The following is a 14274-nucleotide window of genomic DNA, read 5'->3' as shown; positions in this document are numbered from 1 at the left end:
ATAAGGGAGCTAAAACAATAGAATGGAAGACAGACAGCCTCTTCAGTAAATGGTGCTGGCAAAACTGGTTAACTACATGTAGAAAACTAAAGCTAGATCCTTATATATCACCCTGCACCAGAATCAACTCCAAATGGATCAAAGACCTTGAACTCAAAGCAGACACTCTGAAAACATTACAGGATGGAATAGGAGAAACCCTGGGTCTCCTTGGCTCAGGCCGAAATTTTCTGAATAGAGACCCGGAAACACAACAAATCAAAGAAAGGCTGGACAAATGGGATTGTATAAGGTTGCAGAGCTTCTGCAGGGCAAATGACATAGCTAGCAAGATCAATAGAAAGCCCACGGACTGGGAGAAGATCTTTACTAGCCATACAACGGACAAGGGTCTCATATCTAAAATATACTTGGAACTCAAAAAATTAAACCACCCAACAACAAATCCTCAAAGAAACAACTGCCCAATAAGTAAGTGGGCGAAAGACTTAAAGAGAAGCTTCTCTGAAGAAGAAAGAAGGATGGCCAATAGACACATGAAGAAATGTTCAACATCCCTTGCCATAAAAGAAATGCAAATCAAAACAACATTGAGATATCACCTCACTCCAGTTAGAACAGCAAAAATCAAGAACTCTAACAACAACAGATGCTGGAGGGGATGTGGACAGAAAGGAACCTTACTTCATTGTTGGTGGGAATGTAAACTTGTTCAACCACTTTGGAAAGCAGTATGGAGGTTCCTCAAAAGACTCCACATAGAGCTCCCCAACGACCCAGCAATCCCACTTTTGGGCATTTACCCAAATGATCACAAACAAGGCCACACTAAAGCTACCAGCACAACTATGTTTATTGCAGCATTATTTACCATAGCTAAGACATGGAACCAACCCAGATGCCCCTCAGTAGATGAATGGATCAAGAAGATGTGGTATATATACACAATGGAATTCTATGCCTCCATCAGAAAGAATGACATTGCCCCATTTGTTAGGAAATGGAAAGGCTTGGAAAAAATTATATTAAGTGAAGTAAGCCAGGCCCAAAGAAACATAGGTCCCATGGTTTCCCTTATTTGCAATATCTAGTATAGGTATGAGTCAAGCGGAAAAAGTCAGATAATGTGATGTTAGGAAAATAAAACCTCAAATATGTATTTTAATGTTTTTGTTTCTTTCATGCATGTGTTTCTAATGCATTTATAAGATTATTTCTTTGTTGCTTTGTGTGTCCCTCCCCCACAGTGTAACCCCTGCTTTCACTATATTTGATGTCAGTATAACATGTGGAGGAGACGGGGACAAACAAGTCGTTTAAGGATTCAGGTGGACCTGTTGCAACAATGAGAAGTACAAAATGTCATGTCAAAACCAGCTTTACAATGTCGGTGGGGGGGGGGGGGAGGGGGGGTATGATTGGGTGGGAGGGAGGGGGGAGGCTGGGAAGGGAGGTGAAGGGTAAACAAAGGAGGAGGATGCAATGCTTGGTAAGAAATGTATGCATTATCCTGCCCATGTAATTGTAACCCCTCTGTACAGTATGTTCTCAAATAAAATAAAATAAAATTTAAAAAAAAAAAAAAAAAAAAAAAAAAAAAAAAAAAGAATATAGGGAGAAATTGTTGAATGTAGTATCAGTTGAAAGTATGCAGCATCATATTTCCTAACATATATTTTCTTGGCTCATAACTATCCTTGCGATGAGAATGCTCCCTGCACAATTATATACAACAATCTAATGAAAATAAGTAATAACAGCAAATGAACCTTGTCAAAAGGTAGTAAGTTCAGCTCTTAGTAAATTTCATTGCTGTATTAATCATGGAAGACTCACACTCAATTTGTGTAAGGGTTCCCTAGTGATGTCTAATCACAGAATATTTAGATGAATATGTATGGCATGCATCCACAATTATATCATGAATAGTGTTTTCATTGCCCTAAAATTCTCGTATCTTCTACCTATTTATCTCTATCTCCCTCCACTGGTTCCTAAAAAAAATCAGTCATCTTTTTCCTATCCTGGCTTTACCTATTCCAGAACATCATCTAGGTACAATCATATGTATGTAACCTGTATGGATTGGCTCCTTTCACTAAAAAATATGCATTTGTGGCTCCTTTCACTAAGAAATATGCATTGGAGTTTCTTCCCTGTCTTTCCATGGCTGGATAGCTCATTTACTTTTAGTGTTGAAAAATATTTTGCTTATTTTCCTGGTTTATAGACCCATGTACCTGTTAAAATACTTCTTCCTTGCTTCCCACTTTGGGCAACTCTAAATAATGTTGATATAAATATCCATGTACAGGATATTGTATGGGCATAAATTTTCAACTTCTTGGAGTAAACACCAAGAAACATGACCTCTCCATCTATAGAATAATTACAATTAAGAAAATACCCAGCTATTTTCCAAAGTGGCTGCACCATACTGCATTACTATCAGAAGAGAATGAGAGTTCCTGGCTCTCTCTGGAAAACCCCAGGCCACCAGCATGTGGCCTAGCTAGCCCAGATAGGTGGCCATCCTGACAGTGTTGCACTTACCAAATGACACAAGGTGTGTAATATCTTTTCACATTGCTATTTACCATCTACAAATGATTGACAATATGTGATTGCTGTGGATAGTTTTTCTCTTTGACTATCATATATTAACTGTATAAAGAGACAATTATAAACTTTCTTATCAATATTAATAAAAGCCCAGTGTCAAATGATTCAGCCACATCTTTTAATGATGTGTCTCTTTGGCACCATTTGTTTACTTAATCAGTTCCCTGGAGGAAACAAAAAAAAGACACAGATAAAATAAGTCCAGTTCTAATAGTGCAACATTTCTAAGGCAGAGAATTCTTTAATTTCGGTTGGCCACAGCAGCATTTTCAGGGAAATGAAACATTCTCTGAAGACTACAGAAAGTGTTTCCAAGGTTTCGTGAATGTGTAATTATAGCGCTGCAAAAATATTCATTTAGAAAGTTTGTGCAAATGCCAAGGAAAATGTTTTACTAAATGGTTTGAATTATATGGAAGAAACAAATGAAAGAGTACATGAGTCAACACAGGCTTAACTGTGTTCACACATTAATTTTGTGGGAGAAAGGAAAAAATAAGACTTACTTGTAATATGAGAAATATGTAAAATATGATAAAATATTCCAAATACTGTAGAGTAATAGTGACTAAGTGGTATATTCCAACCTAAGCAAAAGAAATTTAATTCCAGAGATGCATAAAAGTGTGAAATTGTCACAACTACTTTGAGAGTGAGGAGGAAGCCAAGCAAATTGCTAAACTAATTTTCCAGTTCTAAAAATTGTATGAATATTTAAGAAAGCCGGATAGTAGAATCCAAATTCACTTAATAAAAAGTAAGTTTGATATTTTTAATATAATACACATCATTATTCCATTTCACTTAAAATTTTAATAACAATTTAATGTACTGGCTTTATTTCATAGCATTTTAAAAGTTATCTCTTTTTTCTTTTTTTTAACTGTAAAGGTGATGTACAGAGGAGTTACAGTTATATAAGTCAGGTAATGAGTACGTTTCTTTTTGAGTAGTGTCAGCCCCTCCTTCATTTTCTCCCATTTTCTCCCAGTTTTTTCCCTTCTAATTTTTGTTGTTGGTGGTGGTGGTGTTGGTCGTGGGGCTTAAACAAACTCTGGGCCCCAGTGCTGTCCCTAAGCTCTTCAGTTCAAGGTGAGCATTCTACCACTTGGGCCACAGTGCTACTTCCTCTCCTAAAAAATTTTAAGATATTATTTGTACATACAATTTGTGGATTTGAAACTCTTTTAACATTACAAAATAAATTGTTATCTAATTGCTGTTATTAATGTAATTAGTGGCTATTAATGGAATCCCAAGACAGGAATACAGCAATACATCTTGAATTGTTCTTTTATTTTTTTATTTTTTTTTTTTTTGTCAGTCATGGGGCTTGAACTTTGGGCCTGGGCGCTGTCCCTCAGCTCTTCAGCTCAAGGCGAGTGCTCTACCACTTGAGCTACAGCACCACTTCTGGTTTTCTGGTGGTTTATTGGAGATAGGAGTCTCACGTTCTCTCCTGCCCGGGCTGGCTTTGAACCGCGATCCTCAGATCTCAGCCTCCTGAGTAGCTAGGATTACAGGCGTGAGCCACCAGCGCCCGGCCCCTGAATTGTTCTTTATTTCTTCATTTCCCATAAATCTACTTAGTTAGTTAGTTAATTAGTTAGTTAGTTAGTTTTGCAGGGTGGTAGAAGAAGGAAGACCTTATGCTTCTTCCTTATGTCTCATAATTTTAAAGGTTTGGTTTGGTTTTAAAGTAATTTTAGTTACTTGAAGGACCATCTGCTTTCTAGTAAATACTTTATCCATCTGCTCATTTCGTCCATCCACTCATTCATATGTTATATCAATATTGAAAATGTTTTCAGAATTTTGTATGTAATGAATTAAAATGTGTCTAGGCAATGAATTCTTTTTAGCAAACACTGCAATTTCTCTTTCCCATCCTGTGGTCTTTTCATCAGAAAAAGAAAATGTGAATGAGGTAAAGAGAGAAACTGCATTACCAAACCTGAAGCAAGAAATTTAGAATGCCAGTACATTTCATGAATATACATGATGCTTCTGTTGTAAAATGGCTATTGTGGTTTAACCTGCAATGCTTCCTGAAACAACATGAAACTGAGTTTTCCAAAATACAACATCTGAAGGTAGGGCTTCAATTTCCACGTTTATATAGATCATTCTCTATTTTAGATATATTTTATAATATTCAGGAAAGGAAAAAAATAATTACTATATTTTCGTTCACTTTATAATATAGCTAAGTATTTTCATTAGACTGATAATTTGCCGAGTGAAAGCAAAATTGTAAGAGATTGCTTCTTTTTAAATCTTAGCACCACAACTTTTTGTCTGTACTTAGCACATATTTTCAACAAATTGAGACCAAGTAATTTTTTTTACCTGACTATAAGAATGGAAGGCAGAGAAGGTTACTGATTCAGGACACCTGTTTTATTTTCTTTCAACATTTTTTTAATCTTTATGGGTTTTTTGAATGGCATGCTCTAATCTCAATCCTGTTTCTGCTTTCTGTATTATAGGGAGACACACATTTGATGTTCCAAAGGGAAGAAAAGAAAAGATCAACAATGAAAAACCACACAGTACCCACTGAGTTCATTCTCTTAGGGCTATCAGATGACCCAGAGCTTCAGATTGTGATCTTTCTCTTTCTGAGTATCACATATATGCTAAGTATTACTGGAAATGTGGCAATCATCACTCTGACCTTGGTGGACTCTCATCTACAGACCCCTATGTATTTCTTCCTCAGGAACTTCTCCATATTAGAAATTACCTTTACCACTGTCTGTATCCCTAGATTTCTGAGCACAATTATTACCAAAGACAAGACAATTTCTTACAATAATTGCACAGCTCAGTTGTTTTTCTTCATCTTCATGGGTATCACTGAGTTTTACCTTCTAACAGCTATGTCCTATGATCGCTACGTGGCCATCTGCAAACCCTTGCATTATACAACCATCATGAACAAGAGAGTCTGCATACTGCTTGTCTTTTGTGCTTGGCTAGCAGGATTCTTAAACATCTTCCCACCAGTCATTCTTTTCCTCCAGTTAGATTACTGTGGCTCCAATGTCATTGATCACTTTGCTTGTGACTATTTCCCCTTATTGCAATTATCCTGCTCAGACACGTGGCTACTAGAAATCATTGGCTTTTATTCTGCAATAGTAATTCTACTTTTCACGTTAGCACTAATAATTCTTTCCTATATGTTCATCATTAGGACAATTTTGAAACTCCCTTCTGCCAGTCAAAGAAAAAAAGCTTTCTCTACCTGTTCCTCTCATATGATTGTCATCTCCATCTCTTATGGAAGCTGCATATTCATGTATGCTAATCCCTCTGCAAAAGAAAAGGCCTCCTTGACCAAAGGAGTAGCTATTCTCAACACCTCTGTGGCTCCTATGATGAATCCATTTATATACACCCTGAGGAACCAGCAGGTGAAGCAAGCCTTTAAGGATACCATACAAAAAGTTATGCTTTTCTCTGGTAAATGAAAGTGTAAATGATGTTAAAAGAATAAACTCTCTCTTTGCCAAGTTCATTGGGAATGGAGAAAGAGTATTCATGATTTGACTTACAGGATTTATGGAATTTTCATATTTAGACAAAACATTAGGCTCTGTACATTTATGCTTACTTCTATATGTGTATAGACCAATCTATCTATCTGTGTAGGATCTATTGATGTATCTGTCTAGGATCTATGTGTTTACTTATGTGTGCATTTGTTTTGAAAATTGAGTACAATAATCTATTATAAAATAAATGATGTATATGACTTACAAAATATCCTTTAAAAAACCTTTTATGTTCATTACACTCATTATTTTTTCCATTTCTTCATTGAAATTTGCCCCAAATTTTACTCAAAAAATTTTGTGAGGCCATTATTCAACTATTTTTTCATCTTTCAAATATTTCATTCAGATGTATGTGGAGGAAGTAGCAACTTTAGGCTAAAGATTAGGATATGGGATAGAAATAGGTTTCATAGTAAAGACATGGGACATCTGGCTTGATGTGGGGAAAAAATGGTCAGGATAGATGTAGACTTAGAATTAGTCATTCTTACAAGGCTATTTCACAGTCCAAGAAAATACACACCAGGAACTGGACACTTGAAAATGGGAGATGGGGTCAATTATACACACACATATATGTATATATATATATATATATATATATATATATATATATATATAATTGCTAAATATATATGGCTAACATATGCATAGGTATAATTATATTATATATGTATATATTATATATGTACAATTATATTAGTCGTTCCTACCCTGAATTAGGACCAAATAGGAAATCTGGATCTAATTGCCATTTCCGTAAAACCAAATAAGTACAATCATTACAGAGTTCAGAATAAAATATATAAACATTCATTTAAATATATGAAATTCTAAAAACTTAATGTGTATCACATTTCTAATAAGTAATAAGAGAGAAGAGAAACGTGATTGTTTCATTGAATTTTTTTTTTGTCCATTGTGGGGCTTAAACTCTGGGCTTGGGGGCTGTCCCTGTGCTCTTCAGCTCAAGGCAAGTCCTCTACCTCTTGAGCCACAGCACCACTTCTGGTTTTCTGGTGCGTAATTGGAGATAAGAGTCTCTCAGACTTTTCTGCCCGAGCTGGCTTTGAACTGTGATCCTCAGATCTCAGCCTTCTGAGTAGCTAGGATTACAGGCGTGAGCCACCAGCACCCGGCTTGTCTCATTGAATATTTATTCAATTATTTTCTGTACATTGGATCATTTAATTCTTTCAACAGTTTTACAAGATACCTATAATTTATGTTCTCCATTGATCAGAGGTATTTTTCCTAAAGCACATTAAATAATTCCAAGCATACATACAGAGAACAGAAAATGAAAACATATCAACAAAATGTTTGCCATTATGATAAATTTATAATAGTTTAATGTCTGGAGAGCCGAGTTTCAATCTCAAGCTCCAGAAACAATTTTATAGAGCTTCTGACAGTAGAGAAGAAAGCATCTTTTCTCTGTGTGTGTGTGTGTGTGTGTGTGTGTGTGTGTGTCTAGATAATGTACACACTCTACTTTGTATCTGGTAAGACATATGTAATATTTTTATAAAGTCTGTTGGAAAATTGCTAGTGATTGAACAGACTAAAATCAGTGTTGAAAGAGATCATCTCTTGCAAGTATGAGGTTTGTTTACTCTCGAATCAAAACTCTGGCGTAGAGTTACAATACACTGATTGATTTGTAACGATTTGGCAGGTGTTTGTGTTGTTAGAATTGTTAAAGGACTTGCAAATGTGTGATTACTCATTCAAAGCATATGATTATACTTACCTTTTTTTTAACATTTTTATTATCTTTAAGTAGTTATACAAAGAAGTCACCCTTTAACAAAGCAGTTTATTAATACAACATGTCTTAATCAATGTCAGCTTATGACAGGCAATGTCATATAGTGATGAAAAAAGATGAGTCAATCATAATTTTCTAAAGTTCTTTTATTGGGGAGTATAGGGTTTGAAATCAGAGCCTTGCACTTGCTAGGCAGACGTTCTACCACTAAATCACATTTCCAGGCCTCTTTATTTATTTATTATTAAGTAGTTGCACAAAGAGGTTACAATGCCCTAAGTCAGGTTATGAGTTTGTGATCTGCTGAGTGTTTCTCTGTCCTTAATCTTCTCAAATTCTGCCTTTCCCCAAACAGCAAATGATGCCCCCCAAACATACTAAAAGTTAATGTGATTAAATGATGAAATGAAAATTGTGGATTTGTTTTAAAATGTCATGTCATTAGCAAGAGCTGGATGCTGTTACAGAAAAAATGAATCCAGCATCTTCAGTACAACCCTGAACTTAGCATCCTGAGCATTTGTGGATTTTCCTCAATGATGGTCTCTTGGTACCAGGTACTCAGAGACTAGCCAGCTGATGAATTATATTTAAACTGCATTAAATCTTGCATGTATCCTTCTAGCGTTTTTCTTTGTTTCTAGCATAAATTAATTTTACAAAGGGGGCTTGTTGTGATACTCACATCCATGTATAATACGTTCATCAAATCACTCCTCTCTTCTATGTTACTCTTTATTAATCCCCACCCCTTTCTACATTCCTTTTAAGAATTATAGTGGGTTTCATCATAATAATTTTATATGTACAGTGTACTTCCATATTATTCATCCTCCATCCTTCTCCCCTTCGCCTTTCCACCTACTATTTCCCCCAAACAATTCTGCTTTGACAATCATGTCATATTATTATGTTATTATTGTTAAATCTAGATTCTACATGATTAAAACCAGGTGAAATTTGTCTCTCCAAGCTTAGCACCTTAACATAATGATCTCCACATCCATTTATTTTCCTATAAATGATATAACTCCATTTTTCTTTATGACTGAATAATACCCCACCATATATATGCACCATGTTTTCTTCATGTATTACTTTGTATTTATTGATTTTTCATGTGTTCAGCCATTCATACATCTCTGGAGTAAAACTAGCTTGAACTTGATATGATTTTTTTCCTGTTCTATTGAATTTAATTTGTAAATATTTTACCAATGTTCATCAAGGAAGTTGATCTCCTTCATTTGATGTTGTGCCCTTGTGTGATTTGAGTATGAAGGTAATAGTGGCTTCATTGAATGAGTGTGGTAGAGTTCCATCTTTCTCTCTTTAGGGGAATATGTTGAAATACTCATTCTTCCTTAAAATTCTAGTAGAATCCAACAGTAAATTCTTTCCCTGGCCTGTGTGTGTGCGCGCGTGTGTGCATGCCCGCGTACATGCGCATGTGCGTGTCTGTGTGTCTGTGTGTCTGTGCGTCTGTGTCTGTGTGTCTGTGTGTCTGTGCTTTTGAACCATTATCCTCCAATCTCAGCCTTCTGGGTAGTTGGGATTACAGTCTTTTGCTGTGACTCACCTTGGATGTCTACTATTGCCTTTTTTGTTTATATTTCTTGTGCTTTTGCATTGAGATTTATGTATAAGCTTTACTACACGGGTCCTCCTCCATGTGTGTCCCTTTGTCAGCACATGTGCAAACCTGTAAATCCTTTCAACATATCTATAGTGAATATATCTATACACAGCAGTCATACCTGCCCTGTTGGTGCACAGGGAGAACCAAAGAACTAAGCTGTGCTGTCTGTGCTATTCAGTTCTTTCAGACCCTTCTTGGAAGTTCATCATCTTGGGGAAGCAGAGAGCTGGAAGAGGTCACTTGAGCACAATGCCTGCTGTTCAGAGCTCTCCTCCCCACCTAGCGGCAAATCCCACAGCCAGCAGATGGCTCCTGGCTGTGGAGAACTCTGCCAGCCGCCCAGTTGTTGCTATTGCTGCTTCTGCACTGGTCCTCAGACACTGGGACTTGTTCAAGGCAGGAAAGTAGGGCCAACAACCACCATACCCTGTGCCACCTCCACTCCTAGCACTGCTTTGATGTCTCCACTCTCCTACTTCAAAGTTCCTCCCCTTCCTTAGCCCCTTGTAGTAACTGTCTCATTCTCAAAGGCTGTGGCTGGTTGGCTGCACTCCCTGAGCTATGAATGTTCCTTATTTTGATGACCCCGGGCTAGTGCAGACTCCATTTCTAGCTGCCTGCCTGCTCTGTCCCCCATTACTAGCCAGCAGCTCCTGGAACCTGAGGGCTCTGCCAGCCTAGCCCAGAACTCCTTGCCTTGTCACGGAAGTGATGCTCAGGCAATGAATCTGCTCTCACCACATGGATTTGGGGTTACTGAACCTGGAACCTTTCACCGCGTCCTGAGCTCTGACCAGGAGCTTTCAGCTCGCCCAAATCAAAATCTCTCCCTCTCTACCAAGAACCTCTGGTGTCCAACTCCCACGGGGACTGGAGACCAGAGCTGGGTGTCCCAGGATTCCCTGAGCATGGTCACTCCCCTGGATGACTCAGTCTCAAAATCTGTCTGACAATAGACTCCCACAGACTGTGGGAACCACCAGCAGTCTCAGCAATCCTGCAGCTCCTGGATCCTGAGTTAAAGGTCTCCTTGCCAAAAAAGTGATGCAACTGCTCTCACTGGGAAGAATGAGGTCACTGACCACTGTGGCTTTTGCTTCCCAAGTGCCCATGAACCTTTCAGCTTGCCCATAGAATACACGTGGCCATATAGATCAACATGGTGATTCAGATAGACTCAGGCAGCAAGTCATTGGACCACGTCCTGTGGAAAGAAGCAGCCTTGTAAACTAGAAATATGCAAGCAATCTCAGAATTGCAAGATTACATGCTATTGAGAGCATTGATTCCTTCCAAAAAATGTACTAACTGGGCACATGCAAAACACAAAGATTGCTTGTAGGGCTATCTTTCTGAATTACTACAGCCTTATAAATGAAACATGAACTAGATGTTGAATACCCCACAGATCTCAGCAAGTGTCTGGAGCTTGGGTGTGGCAGGTTCGCAACTGTCAGAGCTAAGACATTCGCCATCAAGCCTTCCCCATGCTGCATGTATCTTTTTGACGATTTGTCTCCTAGACTAAATTCCCAAACCCAAGAACTTTTTGCTTTTGCTCCACCAATATTGTGGAGTATATTGTTATGTTTTTATAAATTCATAGGGTCACAAAAGCTGAGGTGGAACGGCACAATTATGCTTGTCAAAGCAAGAGAAACTTCTCACACTGTACTGACGATTGCTTCTTTTTTTTTAATCTTTCTGTCTGTGGAACATTCTAGAAGTTGTGCACTTTTTTAGCCCTTCCCATCCACAAATTATACCAACATCAAATACAGTGAGAGAGCAGGGGCTATACTGTGGGGGAGGGACATACAAAGCAACAAAGGAATCATCTTATAAATATGTTAGAAACAATTGCATGAAAGAAAAAAAAACATTTGAGTACATTTCATTGATTTTTTTAATGTCTTTAATGAAAAAATATGATTTAAAACAGAGAGAATATTTTGTTCATTGTTGCTTCCCAAGGGGTGTAGTAAAATATGCCTTTAGTCAACTACATGTTAAATTAATCAAAAACAAATTTGCTTTATCAATATAATTTGGATTCTATGCTTGAATAAGTTTAATTTCTTTTGCTTTGTTTTCTAAAGGAGAAGCACAATTACTTATTTCTTTAATCAATTATTATTTTCATGTCTAGGTTTCTAGGACCCTTTTCTATTCAGAACCTTGGATACAAATAACTGCCATCCCTCAACAGTACAAGCCACTCCTTAAACATCCTTAATCTACATGCTGTAGCCTTTTATCCTACCTTTTTAGATGTATTACACCGAATTTCTACTGTAGATATAGCTAAGGCAAAATCTTGTTACTTTATTGAGGTGCTTCTTGGTCAGTTGGTTGGATACTTATATTTTAATTTTTTTTAGACAGTCCCGGGGCTTGAACTCAAGGCCTTGGCACTGTCCCTGAATTTTTGGTGCTCAAGGCTACCCTCTACCACTGGAACAACAAGTCCACTTTCAGCTTTTTTTGGTGATTGATTGGAATTCAGAATCTGACAGGCTTTCCAGCCTGGGCTGGCTTTAAATACTGATCCTCAGCTCTCATAGTCCCGAGTAGCTAGAATTACAGGCCTAAGCCCCGGGCACAAAGCTGATTGGCTACCTTTATGTTTATTTGTTAGTTTTTTACTAAATTATTCAGTGGGATCTCCGTGATTACATTTCCATGAATTCCATATCTTTGATGTTTTAGTAACTAAAAATGCCCTGATAAAAATAATAGTGAATCATAGTGATGCTAAACAAGAATATTAATGTTGGGAAATTCTGCCTCATTTTTCTAATATCAGTAGAAACTTAACGAGTGCTGTGGGCTTATAAATCAGAGAATGGTAGCAACAGTGATTCAGATATTCTGAATTACAGAATTATTTACGTAGCATCATTACTGTACTGCTTTTACTTCCTTGTTATTTTTTGTTTCAATTTAGTAGAGAAGACACAGTGTCTGGACACAAACTAAGATAACAATTTGTCTTCAACCATTATTGTTTCCTATAAAATATGATTGTCAATAAGAAAATATTTCATTGAATATTTTATAACAATCAATGTACACATGATCTCTCGCTATGAAAACACCAGAGATTAGGGATTTCTCTAAAACTTTGTTTCATAGTGAAAAAAAGCCTTACATAATTTCTAATTTGAAGTAGTTAAAAATGTAGATTATAGGATAATTGGAAAATGAGGAATTAGTGTTAAACAAACATATGTAACTGAAGGAGTAAAAAGGCACGCTTACAAATAATTTCTGTAATTTTACTTCAGTTCTCTCTCTGGGGCTCTCCATTTCACAGGATCACATTCCTTTACTTGTAGAAAAGACCATCCTGCGGACCAAGCTCTTGAAGGCTTGCTTCACTTGCTGATTGCGTAGTGTGTAGATGAAGGGGTTCAGAAGAGGAGCCACAGAGGTGTTGAGCACAGCTACTCCTTTGCTCAAAGTCACCCTCTCCCTTGCTGAAGGCTTAATGTACATGAAGATGCAGCTACCATAAGAGAGGGACACAACAATCATATGGGAGGAGCAAGTGGAGAAGGCTTTCTTCCTTTGGCTTGTAGAAGGAATTCTGAGAATTGTATGGATGATATTTGCGTAAGATAGAATTACTAGTGTCAAGGTGACCATGAGTGTCACCACAGCTAAAAGGAATGCCATGAGTTCTAGAAAGTGTGTGTTTGTGCAAGAAAGCTGCAGAAGTGGAGAAGAGTCACAGAAAAAATGATCAATAATGTTGGAGGCACAAAAATCTAATTGTATCAGAAGGATGACTGGGGGAAAGACAATGAGGAATCCAGCAAGCCAGCAACTAAAGACCAGAAGCATACAGACCTTGCTGCTCATGATGGTTGTGTAATGGAGGGGTTTGCAGATGGCCACATAGCGATCATAGGACATGGCAGTAAGAAGGTAAAATTCTGTCACTCCCAAGAAGATGAAAAAGAAGAGCTGAGCCAAACAGCCATTGTAAGAAATTCTTCTGTCTCCTGTTGTGATGGTGACCAGGAATCTGGGAATGCAGGTAGATGTGAATGCTATTTCTAGGAATGAGAAGCTCTGAAGAAAGAAATACATGGGGGTCTTCAGATGGGGATCTGAGAGGGTGAGCATGATGATGGTCAGGTTCCCGGCTACACTGAGCACATAGGTGACAAGGAGAAATAGGAAATGAACAACCTGCCATTGTGGGTGATCGGTCAATCCAAGAAGAATGAACTCTGTTACTGCTGTAGAATTTCCCATAATTTTCTTTCTTTATGAATGTATTCTATACCTGTCAAATCATTGAAAGAAGAGAAATCTATTTCACTAATAAAGAGATATATTTAAAAAAGTGTCTTTCTGGGGCTGGGAAGGTGGCTCAGTGGTAGAGCGCTTGCCTTGCATCCGTGAGGCCCTGGGTTTCATTCCTCAACACCACATAAGCACGAAGAAAAAAAGCCAGAAGTAGTGCTGTAGTAGCCTTGAGCTGAAGAGCTGAGGGACAGCGCCTAGGCCCAGAGTTCAGGCCACACGACCAGAAATCCCCCCCCCCAAAAAAATAGTGTTTTCCTGTTTCTGGTTTATTTCACTTAGTATACTATCCTCCAGGTGTATCCCCATTGTCCCAAAAAAGAGCAAATCTTTCATTTTTTATATATGTACATACACATACATAT

At 37.6% G+C, this 14274-nt stretch overlaps 2 protein-coding genes across 2 annotated transcripts; one reads left to right on the top strand and one right to left on the bottom strand.

Moving 5' to 3' along the window:
* The first annotated feature begins 5159 nt into the window (after positions 1 to 5159).
* LOC122124368 (olfactory receptor 6C3-like) lies at positions 5160 to 6098 on the top strand. Its single transcript, XM_042699100.1, has one exon. It carries the CDS (start codon positions 5160 to 5162, stop codon positions 6096 to 6098), a length of 939 nt encoding a protein of 312 aa, XP_042555034.1.
* A 6815-nt stretch (positions 6099 to 12913) lies between these two features.
* On the bottom strand, positions 12914 to 13858 carry LOC122124314 (olfactory receptor 6C75-like). Its single transcript, XM_042699042.1, has one exon. It carries the CDS (start codon positions 13856 to 13858, stop codon positions 12914 to 12916), a length of 945 nt encoding a protein of 314 aa, XP_042554976.1.
* Between the last annotated feature and the right edge of the window lie 416 nt (positions 13859 to 14274).

The sequence above is a fragment of the Dipodomys spectabilis genome, unplaced genomic scaffold, assembly GCF_019054845.1.
Source record: "Dipodomys spectabilis isolate Male_0828 unplaced genomic scaffold, ASM1905484v1 ptg000234l, whole genome shotgun sequence".
In the NCBI taxonomy this organism is placed as follows: Eukaryota; Metazoa; Chordata; class Mammalia; order Rodentia; family Heteromyidae; genus Dipodomys; species Dipodomys spectabilis.
The sequence above is the reverse complement of the archived record's forward strand: the minus strand, read 5'-3'. Positions and strand labels throughout refer to the sequence as shown.

Coding starts and splice junctions, on each gene's coding strand:
- LOC122124314 (XM_042699042.1), bottom strand. CDS start 13,858: ATGGGAAATTCTACAGCAGTAACAGAGTTCATTCTTCTTGGATTGACC.
- LOC122124368 (XM_042699100.1), top strand. CDS start 5,160: ATGAAAAACCACACAGTACCCACTGAGTTCATTCTCTTAGGGCTATCA.